This window comes from Procambarus clarkii, chromosome 63 (assembly GCF_040958095.1).
Source record: "Procambarus clarkii isolate CNS0578487 chromosome 63, FALCON_Pclarkii_2.0, whole genome shotgun sequence".
In the NCBI taxonomy this organism is placed as follows: Eukaryota; Metazoa; Arthropoda; class Malacostraca; order Decapoda; family Cambaridae; genus Procambarus; species Procambarus clarkii.
Window position 1 is genome coordinate 11,478,708 of NC_091212.1, and position 16,688 is coordinate 11,495,395.

General features: G+C 38.7%; 1 protein-coding gene across 1 annotated transcript in view; it reads right to left on the minus strand.

Moving 5' to 3' along the window:
* slo (calcium-activated potassium channel slo) overlaps positions 1–16,688 on the minus strand; it is a gene marked incomplete in the record, with an annotated part of 691,171 nt that overhangs the window by 191,601 nt on the left and 482,882 nt on the right. The window contains 1 exon segment of the mRNA XM_069308722.1: positions 3,349–3,461. Coding sequence (XP_069164823.1) covers positions 3,349–3,461 — 113 coding nt within the window.

Genomic DNA, 16,688 nt, shown 5'->3' on the forward strand with positions numbered 1-16,688 from the left:
AGCCCTAAGACTCGTACTCACCAAACAACTCCACAAGCAATTGACAATAAACAAGGGAATTTTAAAAATTTGCACAAAACTCACAGTACCAAATGCTGCTAGTTACGCCGACTTCTACATGCAGCTATCTTCCTTATTCAGTTCATTTGTTAATGTCCAGGTGGACAGAAGGGTTCTGGATCTTTCAAACATGGTAAGCCCCCTGTTTCAAGCTAAGTGCCAGTTGTCCTTGGAGTTGTTCGTGTGAGACCCATTTGCTTTATACAGTCTATGTTTTAGTATTTAGCTTCAAAGTCATGTTTTCTATCAGGCTTGTTGTGTGGGCTTGGCTTGATTGTGCTTTTGAGCTGCATACAATTTGGGTTTCTTCCCAGGGTGCCCACTAGCACTGCTCCTGCACTGACCAGAGATATCTTCTATGGAGCGTTCAGGTGTTTGTTCCTGACAGACCAAGTCACTGAGGTGGAAAGGCTCACTTAGGGCTAAAGCCCTATTTGGGCTCAAAGCTGGGGGCATTCTGTTAGTTGTGCTGGGGCACGAGGGTCTAATGCATTAGTTTATACTGCACATTGTGGGTGCCTGCCATAGCCTGGTTGTTTTGACTGTTCTTGGTGTGTGTGTCTGTTTTCTGGAAAGTGGTGTCAGGGCCTGCTTGGCTAGCTGCCTACAGGCTTTAGTTATCTTCCTCATGGATCTTTGGCATGGTTGGTGCAGCCTGTTGAGCCTGGTTTCATAGTCAGGGCAGGGTTTAGTTCAGGGTGTACCTCGGCCTTTCCCAGGATTGGCCCCATCCACATCAACAGCAGAGGCAGATGAGCCTTCTAGTTCCACCGGGGTTTCAGGGCAATTGTCTTCACAACCAGCCTTTTTTCAACTTTGATACTTCTCCTTTGGATGCCGCCTTTCTGTCCCAGGTGTTGGGTGAGGACTACAGCTTTACCCCCCAAAAGCCTCCATGGCAGGCTTCTGGAGCTGAGGGGGAGGCTCAAGAAGCCTCTTGGAGAACTTGTTCCTATATTCAAGTTCCTATGGAGAGAGAACTTGGTTCTCTCTCCATAGGGTCTTTTGCTGCAGAAGGATAACTTTCCTTCTGTGTATGAGTACGATCATTCGGCTGTCTCCCCTTGGATTCGATTCTGGGTCCCCTTTGGTACATCAGAATCATTATATTTCCAGAGGTTTCTGTCTTCTACATTTTCCCATTGGTGGCTCACAGATATGTTTCAGTACCTTCTGTAGAGTTTGGACCTCTTTTTGTTGATGGATTCAGTCACTTTTGAGAATGGGTCCATCAGTTAATTTGCTATGATGTGAAGTTCTGGATTAATTCTGGCTACCATTCAGAAGGGTTTATTGGCGACTGATGCTTTGATGGGCCGGCCAGGGATGCATCGCTTCTTGTGTCTAGTGATAGTTCTTTGCCATTACTTGTGGTAAAGCTTCACCCTTGGTAGATTGCTTCACCCTTGGTAGACAACTTGTTGGTTGACCCTGTTACCTAGGTCTCCTGTTCCAAGGTTCACATTTCCCAGGTTGTTTGCAGTGTCATCAAATCTAGCTGCTAGCCTGTGGTCTACCCTCAGGCCCATGATGTTTGTAAGTATGCTGCTTTGCCTGCAGTCTTCAACATTACCTGGGCTGATATTTGGGTTCTGCATTCTTAATGGATTCTGGTAGTCTGGGTTTTTGTTAATGTCCCTGGTCCTATTAGTTCCTGTGTTGCCTTGGGGTGTGCCCCCAAGCCTCTGGGAGATGCTTCTTCTCTGTTCTAGTGCATACTGTCTCTCCTCCAACCTGTTCATTCCCAATTTTGTTGTCTAAATTGTGGAGTTCAAGTCACCAAGTACCATCAATCACGATTCATCTTCATCTGCTCTACTATAATCTCTCTCATAACCATGATGAGACCCTCTCATTTGTTGTCTGGATCCTCCTTTGTCCAGGTGTTGCTTGCTAGTGGACTGTAGGCATTATGATTATCAGTTCATCATCTTGATTATATATCTCCAGTGTCATTAGTCAACTTCTCATGGACTGCGTTAGTGTGACGACAATATCTGGCTTCTTCAGCTCTATTATATCATTTAGCTCCAGTGTTTGATCTCACTCTGTTAATACTGTATATGATTTTCAGGAACATGTTCTAATTCTTGTTATCCTTTACTCTCCCTTGCTCTAATAATTTTGTTGATTTGCATTTATGTACCATTTTACAGGCTTCCCAATCTATATTACCTTGTAGAAAAATATAAATTCTCATTCATACCTCATGTAAATGATTTGCTTCAATGAGGTTCAGTTTCAGCTTCTCTGTCTATCTTTTCAAGATTTTGTCTTGATTGACCACAATTTCTCATCATCACTGCCTTGCAATTTTCTAACATTCCTAAATCTTCTATTTGTTTAGCTCAATTGAGGGTAATCCTTAAGGGTTGATCTTTTCCTTTTACATACTTGTCAATTCCTTTGTAATTAGACATTATCTTCGGTTGTAATGCCTAACACTAACCTAATAATTTTGTATACAAACTTTTACTACTTCTGTGGCTCTTTCTGACTTGGATGTTATTTCCTTTTCTTTGTAACCAAAAATTTTTAGGGACTTGTTTCTATCAACTGTGCTCTATACCAGGTTTGAGTTAGATATTGGTTCTTTTCTAATTTCTTGTGTGATGTCTGCACTTTTCTGGTTACAGCAATTTCTAGCTCCCTTAATGGCTTCTAATATTTCTCTCTATCTGACCACTCATGCATAAGTTTGTTGCATATCTTTCTTGCACTTTTCTATACCCAATGTAACCTCCTCCATCTTTACTGATTAGAGATCTTTTTCCTGTTGAATATCCTTGTGTAACTCATCATATTCACTAACAACTAGATTTATCTTAACAAAAAAAAATTGTAATACTTTATTTTCCTCTTCCAGTGTTCCTTCTTGCTTAATTCTTTTGTGTGACCTTCCTGTGTATCCAGTTTGTTGCTTAGCCTATCTATATCCTGTCTCCGAGCTTGTTTTTCCACTTTTAGAATTGCTACTTTGGTTATCAAATTTTTATTGCTGCTTCTCAAATTCCTAATTAAGTCCACATGGTAATTTACAATTTTTTTTATTTTGCCAACCCATTGTGAAAAACCACTCTTGCTAATATTTTCCTCATCAAAGTGGCCAAAATCAATCTCTTCTGTGTTGTCCTTCATCAAGGCATTGACCATCTTTGTTGTGTGTGTGTGTGTGTGTGTGTGTGTGTGTGTGTGTGTGTGGATTTGGGTGAGGTGGTTTGTGTTATTGATGCTACAGATGTGCATTAACAAAGATAAGTACTTAATTCTTTCTGCAGGTAAACTTACTCTGATGCTTGGGGAAATGTCATGCCCACAAAACTTGGTGACAGTGTCTCCGTATACATTTCGCAGCCAGTGCCACAGAGGTAGTCATTCTGCCATGCCTGCATGTCTGGAGACTGAGGAAAAACCATTGTCCCAATACACTCAGTCATTGACATACACATCTCTTTAGTACAAATTACAATTCAAAAAATAATGGTTAACTCACACATGAATCTTCCTTAAATTCTGATAAACAGCATTCAGAAGTAAACTACTCACACAAATATTAATTTATGACAAAAATATGCTGAGAGGGATGACAAAAAATGTTGAGAGGGGATAACAAATTCACCCAATAAAATTGTTGGCAGTCACAGATTATTTTTTAATTAAAATAATCATAATTATAATGATTTCCAAAGGATAAGTGGACTGGCTGCCAACTATTATCTACTCCATGTAAACACACACACACACACACACACACCTGCAAGAGCTGCTGCTCAGAGGTTGACAATGCAGAATCATACTCATAAATATGCTTATTATGTAAAACAACAATTTACTATTGTTTTTATATTTTGCATCCCCAAACTCCTGAGTTAGCAGAGCCTTAAGGGGATAATAAAATTATTCAAAATAAAAATTATCCAGTCAGTATAATATGGATGGGAAAAGTTAGGATATAACACAACTTACTAGCATAATACTGACATAATGTTAGTATTTGGATATCACTTGACACATTTTCCAGGTTGCAAATTACGCCTAACACAGCTACTTACGCAGATGTTTCACTAAATTCAAGGTCCACAAAAGCAGGGCTTAGAGCCTCTGTGTACATCTCCATGCCAGAACCCTGCTGATAATGGTCCTGCCACGGCGACATGTCAGGTGACTACCAGACAACATTAACATCATTAAATGTAATTTGTAATTGGCTCGACAGTCATTTACATTTATTCTAAAAAAAAAAAAAAGTTCCATCTAGAAATGTTGAAAATTGGCATTAATAATTCTGGCTAGAAGATACTGCAATGGTGATTTTCTGTGGATCAATGGATGATACTGAAGTGGACTGTAAAACAACTGAAACTGAATACAGCAAAGGTCATAAGAGGAACAAAATATTTACATTCAGATAAAAATCAAAACAACTTCAACATTCACCCTTTTACATGAACATATATATGAAGTTAATTAAGCTATTTCCCCCCCCCCTAATTATCCATATCAATTAACCACTGTGCTGCTCCAACCAAGAAATCTCGTTCTGAGAGTTGTACTATTTTTTTTATTAATAAGTTATTAATAAGGCTATATTTTAATGTTTTTAATGTATTCATCACTCATTGTGTTTTGAAATGAAAATGGTTGAGTTTGGAAACATTTTGACATTAACTTTACCTGAATATTTATAAAAGCAACAAAAATATGTCCTTAACAATTGCACTATGAAGTCTTTGCCAAAAATAGGTGCGCAGTGGAGGGGTTAATCAACCAATTGGTGTCTGGTTTGGATAAGGTCTTCTGGTTTTCTGATCACCAAATGGATAATCCTGTGAGAGCTCAGGCAAGTGAGACATCATCATGAAAATGAAGTCTTGGTCTGTCTAAAGTCTCCAGATCATCCATGTAATTAATTACCATCTGGTCCAGTTAAGGTCCCCCAGATTATCTAATAATTGGATGGATAACCCAGCGACAGGGAAAACCACTGCAAAAATGGGGTCTGGTACAATTAAAGCCTCCGGGTTATTCAACAGGTGGTCAGATAACCCAGAGGTAGTCAGGAAAATTTCCATATTATTCAAATCTTAGAAATAACTGAGTGGGAGTTGGCCCAGTAATAAAAACTACGAACTAGACATTAAGGAAGCTACACTATTTCTAAGGGTCCCTACAATTGGAATTTTAACCTAGTGATTCCTTACAAACTTCTTACATTATATTCTTGCATCATGGCACCTACTAAATATCCTGCAACTTCTGATATGCTCCAAGATGTTGCCATGAAGAAATGTAAAAGCTATTGTTACATGTTGGGTTAAATAAGGCAGGTATGATTAGCCTCGTTGACCTACAATTTTTCACTACTATACATAATGGAAAAATACTAAAATATTCCTGATTTAGTTATAATAAACTTTTTATTTCTTCTATATTTAACTATTTTGAATGAAAAATACAAAAAATAAATAAGGATAAACTTCAGGCTAGAAACATTTATAGTGAAAATAAGACAGGGATGTGTATTGTCATATTTTGGACCAGCTACTGTACCTTCCAGCCACCTGCTCAATATTTCGGAAAGGCATTTCGTATTTTGACATGAAAAAGCTTCTTAGTTAAGCTATATTTGTCTGTAGCTACATTAAAAAGAAAAGACACTGATAGGTTTAGAATTCAAAATATTCAAATTGAAAATATTTCAGTCACTTGGCTAGCATCTCGGCAATGTTTCCCCAAGTCATATTATAAAATGACTTACGCAGATGTGCCTCCATAATGCACACAGGCAGTATTCAGAGGTTGGATTATACATACATTACAAACAGGAGATATTGTACCACTAAACTTGCACAACAGTATACCAGTATAATATACTACACAAAATTATATTACACTATTGTACATCATGTGGCTACTTCCCATTACTGTGCTCTATACTATACACTATATTGTAATGTAATTGCAAATATGTACTGCATTGTACTTAAATCACACACACTATAGACTTAAAATACACATTACAGTAAGGAGGAGCAGCACTGATTCACCGATCCCATGTGTCACAGTGCATAGATGCCGAGAATACAGCTAATGACCAAAACAAGGCAGCAAGTTTGGCCAAATTTCCAAAAGATCAAAGACCATATGATTGCAAATTGAAGACAAGCAGTTTTCCTGAATTTGTATGGCTAAATTTGTCATTTTGTAAGGTATACTGTACTATCACATATGGTATTTTGATACTCAATATTTCTAGGAGTATTAAATAGTTGTTTGATTGCATTCATTAGTGCAGTTCATGTGAATGGGTATGATAGTGGGCCATTCTCTTGCATGTGTGTTGAACCGAGATACTTGTTTACAAAATGGCTGATTTGTACATTTTCTAGGTAGGTAATCCAAATCACCAGTTTTGTCTAATAAAAAATTACTTTCATATTTTATTTTAGTTCACTGTCTTTTATTATTCACTGCTTCTATAACTGATGTATAATGAAATATGTGTATTTAGAATTTTGTAATAATTTTTAGCAAACAACCTATGTAATTCCTCCTTTTATACGTTTTTCAATTTGTACAGTTTAAATCCAACTTTTTGTTCTGTGAATAACCCCAGTAACTTCACCAGCAAATATATAATGACCATGTAAGACTTTCCAGTGTGCTAGATCAGTATTATCTCTCATTACTCAAGGAATTTAATTAATTTTTCTTTCAGCATTTTAATACAGTGGCACCTCGATTAATGAGCGGCTCTATCTATGAGTAACGAGCGAGCCACTCGCAGAACATTTGTCTCTACTAACGAGCTTTTCCTCGATTAACGAGCAGTTCCGCTGGTTCTCGGACACCTTTTACGACAGTTTTGTTGTTGTTTCGCAAGACGAGTTTTCCACATGACGAGCTTGGTGCCGGAACGGATTAAACTCGTTAATCGAGGTGCCACTGTAATTTGTGAGAACAAAAGAAGTCTGCCTGCAAGAATTATCATGTTAAATGTAGTAGTAGATGGAATTTAAGAGGTATCTTACCATGGATGAAAGGTTAATTTTGATTTTGTCAAGTCCTTGCATAACTCAAAAGGATTATTTCCTGATGCATTTTACACTGAAGTACTAAATATTGATGGCTTTGGTGGTTAGCAATTCTGTGGGCTTATAACCCTATAGGTAAAGGAGCATCTCTTGTTATTTGTCCCATATTGTGGCTTATTATGTTTGAAGCTATTGCCTTTTTATGAGTTACATTGGATCATTTAAAGAACTTGTGTAATGTCTTTATTTGTTTTGTATTTTTAAGATCTCAATGAGATCAGCCCTGTCATATTTTCTTTGTATTGTTGTTAATCATAAGGCCCTAAACCTTTCCTGGTAAGTTAATTAACATAGTACTGAGAAGATTTTTACTGGTGTCCACAAAACCTCTCCTAATGCAGTAATGCTCTTTTAAAGATGAGTAGACACGATGAGGTCACAACAAGAATTTGCACAGCTAAATATTCAGTTTCTCTTCATTGAAGTCAAAGGTTGTCTGAGTATTCCTAGGGTTTGGTTGACTTTGGTTTTACTGCAACTTTTAATTGCTGAGCAGCTTTTTTCCCCATAGATATTTGGGTTATCCGTAAACTGCATGATGTGCATTGTAGTGATGCCATCTATAACATTGATGTATATTACAAAAGAATTCGCCCTAAGAGGGTACTTTTTGGTACAAGAGTCAATATTTTTTCTTTTGAGATTTTCTCCCATTTCTCCCTTTATTTTTACTGAACATTTCATGAGCTTATCAGTACCGGTAATTATCAAACGAAGGCACCAAGCCGGGAAGACTATGTAGCACTATCAAAGTTGCAGGATATTCAAGGTGCTAAATATCACAAGGAGGCCAATATGAGAACAAAAGCACATAAAGCAAGCGATATCAAAGGTATCTAATTCACCAAGGATTCTATTGAGGGATAAGTGACTGCGAGGGACAATTGAGAATCAAGACACATGCACATCCTGGAAGTCAGGACATTCAACAAGGATATGCACAACCGTAAGAAGGACAATGCAGTTCGGACAATAAGAAGCAGGGCGGTGCTCCAGTAAGTGCCCACAAGTTAACGTGTATGGCCAATACATAACCTTGTCAGAGCTGTTTCCCACTATTGGTTACAGTGATAGGAGGAAGACCCAGGAGACACAACCCTTAAGAGCACACAATTTGTTATAAGTCACCTGGGTGACAGCATACAGTAAAAGATATATCTGATAATGCAAATAAACAAAAGCTAAAAGAAACTAATTAATGCACATTTTGTATATAAATAAATAAGCATATACCCTTTAAATACAGTAGATGAGATTAGGGGTACAGTATACAGTGCTATATATTATATAATATTTTTTATCTTCACTGCTTGCCCATGAAGACAGGCTTTCCTGGAATGATAATAACTGTTACATCATATTTTGACCACAATAAATACAATAAATTTAACTTAACATGAAATGGATACCACTCATATTATTTATTAAATTCAAAGAAACAATACATTTTTTACCTATGCCGCTGAAATGTTCCTTAAGGCAAGCTCAATGAATATCCTATTTGATGGATTCATGATACTTAACTCTTCAAATGCATGTGACAATCAGGGATGTTCTTGCCATTTATGATCACCCTGCACAAGATAATAGGGAATGTTTTAAAGTACCACGTAAGATTTAACATTTCTGCAGGTTCACAGGGTTCTCGTCTGCTCCCTCAGACCTTCAGTAAACAGACATCATCTTGGAAAAAAAATTGTTGGCAGTCCTCCAGGGGGTGAGGGCTTTGGTACTGAGAGAGCAACCATGAGTAGCACGTGCAGCTCGCAGCACCATCATGCAGTTTATGCACACAGCATTACTTAATAATGACAAAATAAATAAGTAACTGGGATTATTTGAAAATGACAGAGTCACAGAAGTTCCAGTGATAAACACTATGTATAAGGTTCAGACATCAGAGAATACAATGCTGGTTACGATATTCACAGCACAAGGTAGGCATTCATAGCATACAGCAGGGTTTGGTGCATCTATGCATCATGAACTCATTTAATCATTTAATAATTTAAATAATTTAAATGATCAAAATTAATTTAATTTAAATTTAAATGATTTAAATGAATCATTTAAACTAAATCTGTGTAAACACTCTATGCAAATAAAGGGACCTAGTCTATGGAACTCAATCCCTAATGAATTAAAATGCTGTCCAAACTACGCCTTATTCAAAAGTAAAACAAAAAGTACCTAGTGTTATCTTCATAGTTTCCTACTCAGTGCTTCAAACTTACACTGTATCTTGTGTTACCTACTCCACCAAAATATGTGCCTAAGTCATACAACTTCACCAATGTAATCACTGCTATCATTTTATATCATGGTTGTTATGTTGAATGCAAATTTTACCACAATGTACTGTACCTAGAAATAATTCTCAAATTATGCTACAATGCACCTATTGATAATCCTCAAATTTTACTGTAATGTACCTACTAATTTTCAACAAATTTTCTTACAATGTACCTGTTAACATTTTTAAATTTTACTATAAAATACCTACTTAACATTATCTGTTAGATTAAGGACCTGCCCAAAACACTATGCATGTTAGTGGCTTCACAAGAATGTAAAAACCTCAATGCTATGTACTCTCATAAACCCAATGTACCTTCTTGTATATATATATAAACAAATAAATAATATATGAATGAATGAAATGGGACCTCGTGTTCCTTTAGAAAATAAGCTTGTGAAAGCACTTTGTTATGGCAGGTGCTGTTGGCAACTGACTTGCATGTACAGTTACGATATGGGCACCGTCGTCTGAGTGTAGAGTGGCAATTCCAGAGCCATCTATGAGTCTGCACTCAAACCTCTCTGATATTGGATGCTACGTAGACAATGCCATCTATTGGTGGTGGCGTAACAGCAATCAGTGGCCCTGGTTTCCTGCCTTGATCAGACAGAGAGGTCGTTGTGGATGACCTCTGGTGGTGGGCGTATCAAGATCAGCGCCACCTAGATTGTGCTACGGAGCATAATATCAACTCCCCAGTGAGTGTTACCTCCTGGTTTCCCAAGTGTACCGTTCTGTTAACTGATGATGTTTCATGTTCACAGAGGTGACGTATGGAGGCAGTCGTACTGAAGAGGGCAGTTTACCTTGGGCAGTCCACGTTCTCTCAACTTGCTCCTGGAAGATGACTTAGTAAGCCGCCGCCAATCGGAGCAGTGTATTAGCTGCTGATTTATGTAGTACTGTATTGGAAGAGATCAGCGTATCCCGGGATTGGCATAGGAGAGTATCGGACAACAGTGTACCTCCTCCCTGGTACACCTCCCTGCCAGTGAGGTGACAGGGAGGTGGCCATAACAAGTAGTATCCACTCAATTTAAGGACCTCTTATTTATCGTTCGACTGGTTCTATTGGCCGAATTTTAGTTCGTAAATTGGCGCCTTATTTATCGAGCCATTGGCAGTTAAATCCAGAATACGGTATTGAGTTTACAGAGTCTAGTACACATTAAACAGGAGGCCACCATTATGTTTGTTGTGACAACCTTGCACTTGCTAGGTCAGCAGGTACATTTTACCTTCACAGATTTCAGGCTCAACCAGTCAGAGGCAGCCATGGTCAAGTCAATCAGTAAGGCTTTAAGTCACAAGTCACAGTCAGTCATAATCAGTCAAAGGCAGTTTGGCATTCACAGTTGTGGTAACAACCAGTCACAGTTTGTAAACAATATGAGTCTGATGTTGATTACAGAACACCAACGTTATGTACTCTCACAAACCCAATTTACCTGCTTGTACAGTATGTATGTATGTATGTAAATCGACTGTCTACATGTGACTGGAGGGATAGGCGATATTTCTGGGAGGGTCAGGTGTTGGGATGAGGGGGGGGGGGCAGGATTGGGGAGCAGAATTGAGGCGGAGATCCTGCAGGATTGATTGGGGGCAGGATTGAGCCGGAGATTGAGGAGCTATAAGCTAGTCTGTGATTGTCCGCCCGCCTGCCAGCCAGTCACCCACCAATCCATTGGTGGGTGACCCAGAAACAAATCCTGCTACCATTTCTTGATACAAATGATATTATTGTCATGAATGTTGCTAGGGGAATGCTGTCATCATCATAATGTAATTTGGACATAACAAAGGGGATATTAATGGACAAAACAAAGGGGATATTAATGGACATAACAAAGGGGATATTAAAAGTGTATTAAAAGTATCAACACAAGACAAAACAAAACAATGGGTATAAACTGGATAAGTTTAAATTTAGGAAAGATCTGGGAAAATACTGGTTCGGTAACAGGGTTGTTGATATGTGGAAGCAATTACCGTGTAACATTATAGAAGTAGGATGCCTTGATTGTTTCAAGCATAAGTTAGACATATATATGAATGAGAATGGGTGGATATAAATAGGAGCTGCCTCATATGGGCCAACACGCCTTTTGCAGTTACCTTCATTCTTATGTTCTTATCATATAACGATGTAAACAATTATTGTTTGAGTTTTACATCTATGATGCAAATATGGATATAAAAACTCTCTGCGGATGTAAATAAAGAAAAACAAGTGATAAAACAATTAGTGAAACATCAGAGAATAAATCAGGAAGTAATTACCTAGGAGTAATACCCTAAGTGTAGTTACAGGATGAGAGCTACGCTCATGGTGTCCCGTCTTCCCAGCATTCTTTGTCATATAATGCTTTGAAATTATTGACTGTTTTGGCCTTGACCACTTTCTCACCTAACTTATTCCAACCGTCTACCATTCTGTTTGCAAAAGTGAATTGTCTTATATTTCTTCGGCATCCTTGTTTAGTCTAAATCTATAACCTCTTGTTCTTGAAGTTCCAAATCTCAGGAATTCTTCTCTATCAATTTTATCGATTCCTGTTACTATTTTGTATGTAGTGATCATATTGCCTCTTTTTCTTCTATTTTCTAGTGTTGGCATATTTAATGCCTCTAACTTCTCCTCGTAGCTCTTGTCCTTCAGTTCTAGGAGGCACTTAGCAGCATGTCTTTGCACCTTTTCCAGTTTGTTGATGTGCTTCTTAACACTTTTGCTATCCCGACACGCGCGCTGCAATCTTAGAGGTCACTCTCCAGGCGTGCGGGCGAGAAAGCGGGCAAGTGCTCGCGATGCCGAAATGTGTTTACTCGTTTTAGTTTTCTCACCTTAATTCTCATGCTATGTCGTTCATTTTGGTATCATTGTGTTCGCAATAGATTTCCCTGCATGTGTATATGAATTTAATGTCTAAAAAAGCCTGGCGTGACTCTCCACAGCAAAGCCTAAAGTTACCCTTGAATGAGCACCAATTTGCTCACAGCGGCCTAATGTCTATACTCGTTCAGTTTGATAACATTAATTTTCGTCTTACGTCTTTCATTTTGGTATCAAATTGTTCGCAATATAAAGGCGAGTATTTTAAAACTAGTCCCGCAATAATAGAGCAATTACTGGAATTTTACCAAATATTTTAAGTTTGGATGCTCATCATCACAAAATTATTTATATCTTTCCAGTGTTCAGACATAAATTTTCATGTTACAACTTTCATTTTGATATCAAATTGTTCGCAATTAAAAGGCGCGCATTTTAAAACTAGTCCCATAATAATAGCACAATAAATAGAATTTTAATAAATATTTTAAAATTTTGCAAAAAATGTTTTTATAATCTTTCAAGTGTTCGGAAATTAAGTTTCATATTACATCTTTCATTTTGGTATCAAATTGTGCACAATTTAAAGGTGCTCATTTTTAAACTACCCCAAAGTCGATCGTGTAAAAATTGAATTTTATACAAATATTTTAATGTTGGACGCAAATGATGTCCAAGATAGGACTCGGCAGAAAAATTGGTGATGCATTATGTGTCACAAGATAGGGAAAGTGTTAAGATATGGGCACCATACAACTGCTGCATATTCTAGCTTTGGCCTAAAAAAAAATGGTGAACAATTTTTTTTTTAGTATTTCGCCATCTATGTATTTAACCCCTGAACTGCACAACACACCTGCAGGCACGCGTCTGGTTTGCGCAACGCGTCCCCGGGTATTTGTATTTTTCATGTTCCACTCAAAACAGGAGCACAGTGACCCGGGTACGAAATGGATGCCTTGGGGCCCCAGTAATCGTCCGCCATCTTGAAAAAAATTCCCAGCATGCCCTGTGGCCGTGGGGAGCCTCGGTTTCAAAGCAGTAACCATGTCTGACGCATCGTCTACGAGCTCCCGCTCCACGGTGACTTGTGGTCATGGAAAACGACTCTCTGAGGAGGAGATATGCAACATTTTGTATGATGACCATGCTATGGATGATGATCTAGACTATGATCCAGAGAAAGACCTTACACAGAGGTCTGATACGAGTGAGGGAGAGACTGAGGTGGACGATGTGGCTAGCGTGTATGGTACACGCGCCTTGCCCGGCCTGCCTCGCCGCCCTAGGTCAACATTGTTATCACCACCACCACCATGTATGTCCCCAGACGCAAGTTATTTAGTGACAGTACATACGATGAATCCTTCTCGGGCTTCAGTGACATAGGCTCCGATACAAGCAGTGTGGGCGACCCGAGTACAAGCAGCGAGGGTGTTACCAGGCGGGGTTTTGCTGCCTCAGCAACACATTGCGGCAGGCGGCAGCGTGTCTCACTGCAACGTGACAATGACGACAGCGGCCCCTCAACATCAGGTATTCGTGGTAGGCCTACGGTACATAAATCTGCCTCATCGCCTAGCATACCCTCACGCAGCTATAGCAGCAGACGAAGTAGCCGTGGTTTTGGTGCTCGTGGTGGTGTTGGCTGTGGATTTGGTGCTCGTGGTGGTGTTGGCCGTAGTGTTGGCGCCAACACCAAACGTTCGGGTGTACTTGTGTGGGAGGATTGCACCACATTTGTCCCTCACATATCAACGTTTAATGCTAGCGATTTTGGTGTCGCATCATTATTCCCATATACCGGTGATGATAGGCAGAAATGGAATATTTCAAGGCGTATTTCGACAATGAATTCATGACGCATCTTGTGACAGAGACAAACAGGTTCGCATACAGCCTCATAGACGCCGGCATTTTACCTGCCTCATGCCTCAGGCGATGGAAGGACACGACAGTTGACGAAATGTACGTGTTTCTAGCACTCAGCATGATGATGAAACACTCCGTGTGTGGCGGGGTGCAAGAACCAATGCCACACGCAGCTCCAGACAGACTGAGGGGTAATGAGAACTTCGGAGTACACATGCTCGAATATATGCCAGGAACTGCATCACGGGACAAGGGTAAACATGCGTGTATAGTATGCAGGAACACTACCCGCAGAAAACAAAAGCAAAGATGCATCAGTACCTGGTGCGTGGAGTGCAAGGTGCCACTCTGCCCAGTTGGCTGTTTTGCTGCATATCACACACTCGCGGAGTATTGAGTGTGTTTATGGTGTGTGTATATAGTGTGTGATACTCTATAGTGTGTATATAGACTGTAAATATAAATATATTACCATGATACATTGGAAATATGTGCAGGGTAAGTGAACATTTTTGTGATGCACATAACAGTGTCTACAGGCAGTTCAGATGTTCTACTGCCATAATATAGTGTACGTGTTTATTATACATAGGATTAGCACATAAAAACAAAGAAAATGTATTTGGAACTGTGCACAAAAAATAAACAAAAATATATTCGCAGCAGCGTGCGCATCCGTGCCTCAGGTGCCCTACTGGCCCTGGGAGCTAACGACACGGGCACATGGGAAATGATGACATCACACACCAACTTACAGACCCCATAGCAGCCAAAGTAAGTACAATTTCGACTTTCAGTTATCATACCCGTACTCAGGGAAGGGTTTTTGACACTTTCAAAAATAAAAATAATTTTTTCCAGAGAATTTATTTCATGCGCACTGGGGGGATGTCATATTTGGAAGTTGAGCAGTTGAAGGGTTAAAAGCAATTCTGAAGTTAGAAAGCATGGCATAGGCTCCTCACACAACGTTCTTTATATGGTCCTCAGGTGATAGTTTTTTTTTTTATCCAGAACCACCCCCTAGATCTCTTTCTTTATCAGAAATCTTTAATGATTTTCCAAAAAATTTACAGTTTGTGTAGGGTCTATGTTTTCCTATTCTACATTCCATAACATGGCATTTATTTATATTCAATTCCAATTTGCCAAGTGGTGCTCCAAATACTTATTTTGTCCAGGTCTTCTTGAAGGGCATTACAATCATCTAAGTTACTTATCCTTCCTATTATCCTAGCATCATCAGCAAACATGTTCATATAATTCGGTATTCCATCTGTTACATTATTTATGTAGACAATGAACATTACCGGTGCAAGAACTGAACCCTGTGGTTCTCCGCTTGTGACATTTCTCCAGTCCGATACACTTCCTCTTATTACTGCCCTCATTTTTCTATCAGTCAGAAAATTTTTCATCCATGTTAGCAGCTTACCTGCCACCCCTCCAATGTACTCCAGTTTCTAGAACAACCTCTGATATGGAACTCTGTCGAAAGCTTTTTAAGGTCCAGATAGATGCAGTCAACCCAACCATCCCTTTCCTGTAAAATCTCTGTGGTTCGATCATAGAAACTAAGTAAATTTGATACACAGAATCTACCAGATCGAAAACCATACCATCTGTCTGATATTATATCGTTTCTCTCCAGGTGTTCTATCCATTTAGTTTTAATTATTTTTTCAATATTTTGACTATTACACTTGTCAATGATACAGGTCTATAATTAAGGGGGGGGGGGGTCTTCGCTGCTGCCACTTTTGTAGACTGGAACTATGTTAGCCATTTTCCACACATCTGGTACAACTCCTGTACACAGTGAAGTCTGAAAAATCAGCTGAAGTGGTATGCTGAGCTCAGGTGCACATTCTCTCAGAACCCATGGTGAAACTCCATTTGGACCAACTGCTTTGTTCTTACTTAGCTCCTTGAGCATTTCTTCCACTTTAACTCTAGACACCTCTATGTGCTCTATGTTGTTCTCTGGAATTCTTATTGTGTCTGGTTCCCTGACGATCTCATTTTGTACAAACACACTTTGGAACTTTTCGTTTAATGTTTCACACATTTCCTTTGAATTTTTCATGTATTTGTCCCCCATTTTTAAGTTCTGAATATTATCCTTTACCTGCAGCTTGCTTTTAATGAATTTATAGAAAAGGCCTGGATCTGATTTACATTTGTCTGCTATACCATTCTCAAAGTTCCTCTCTGCCTCTCTCCTTACTGACGTGTAGTTGTTTGTTGCATCTTAGTATCGCTGGTGTGTGTGTGTGTGTGTGGAGCTTTCTCATTATAGCTAGCTACAGCCAGACCATATTTGTCCTCTCCAGAAATCTTTATATATTATTTATATGTCTGAATATGCTGAATCATATGCTATATTATTTCATATAAGAAAAATCCGGAAAATTTGGTAAAAAAAAAAAAATGGCTAAAAGAGGGAAATTATTCAGAAATTCAGATCTGTTTTGAAATTATTTGATTCAGATTTTCAAAGGTGCAGTGAATATATCTTTTTTTTTTTTTT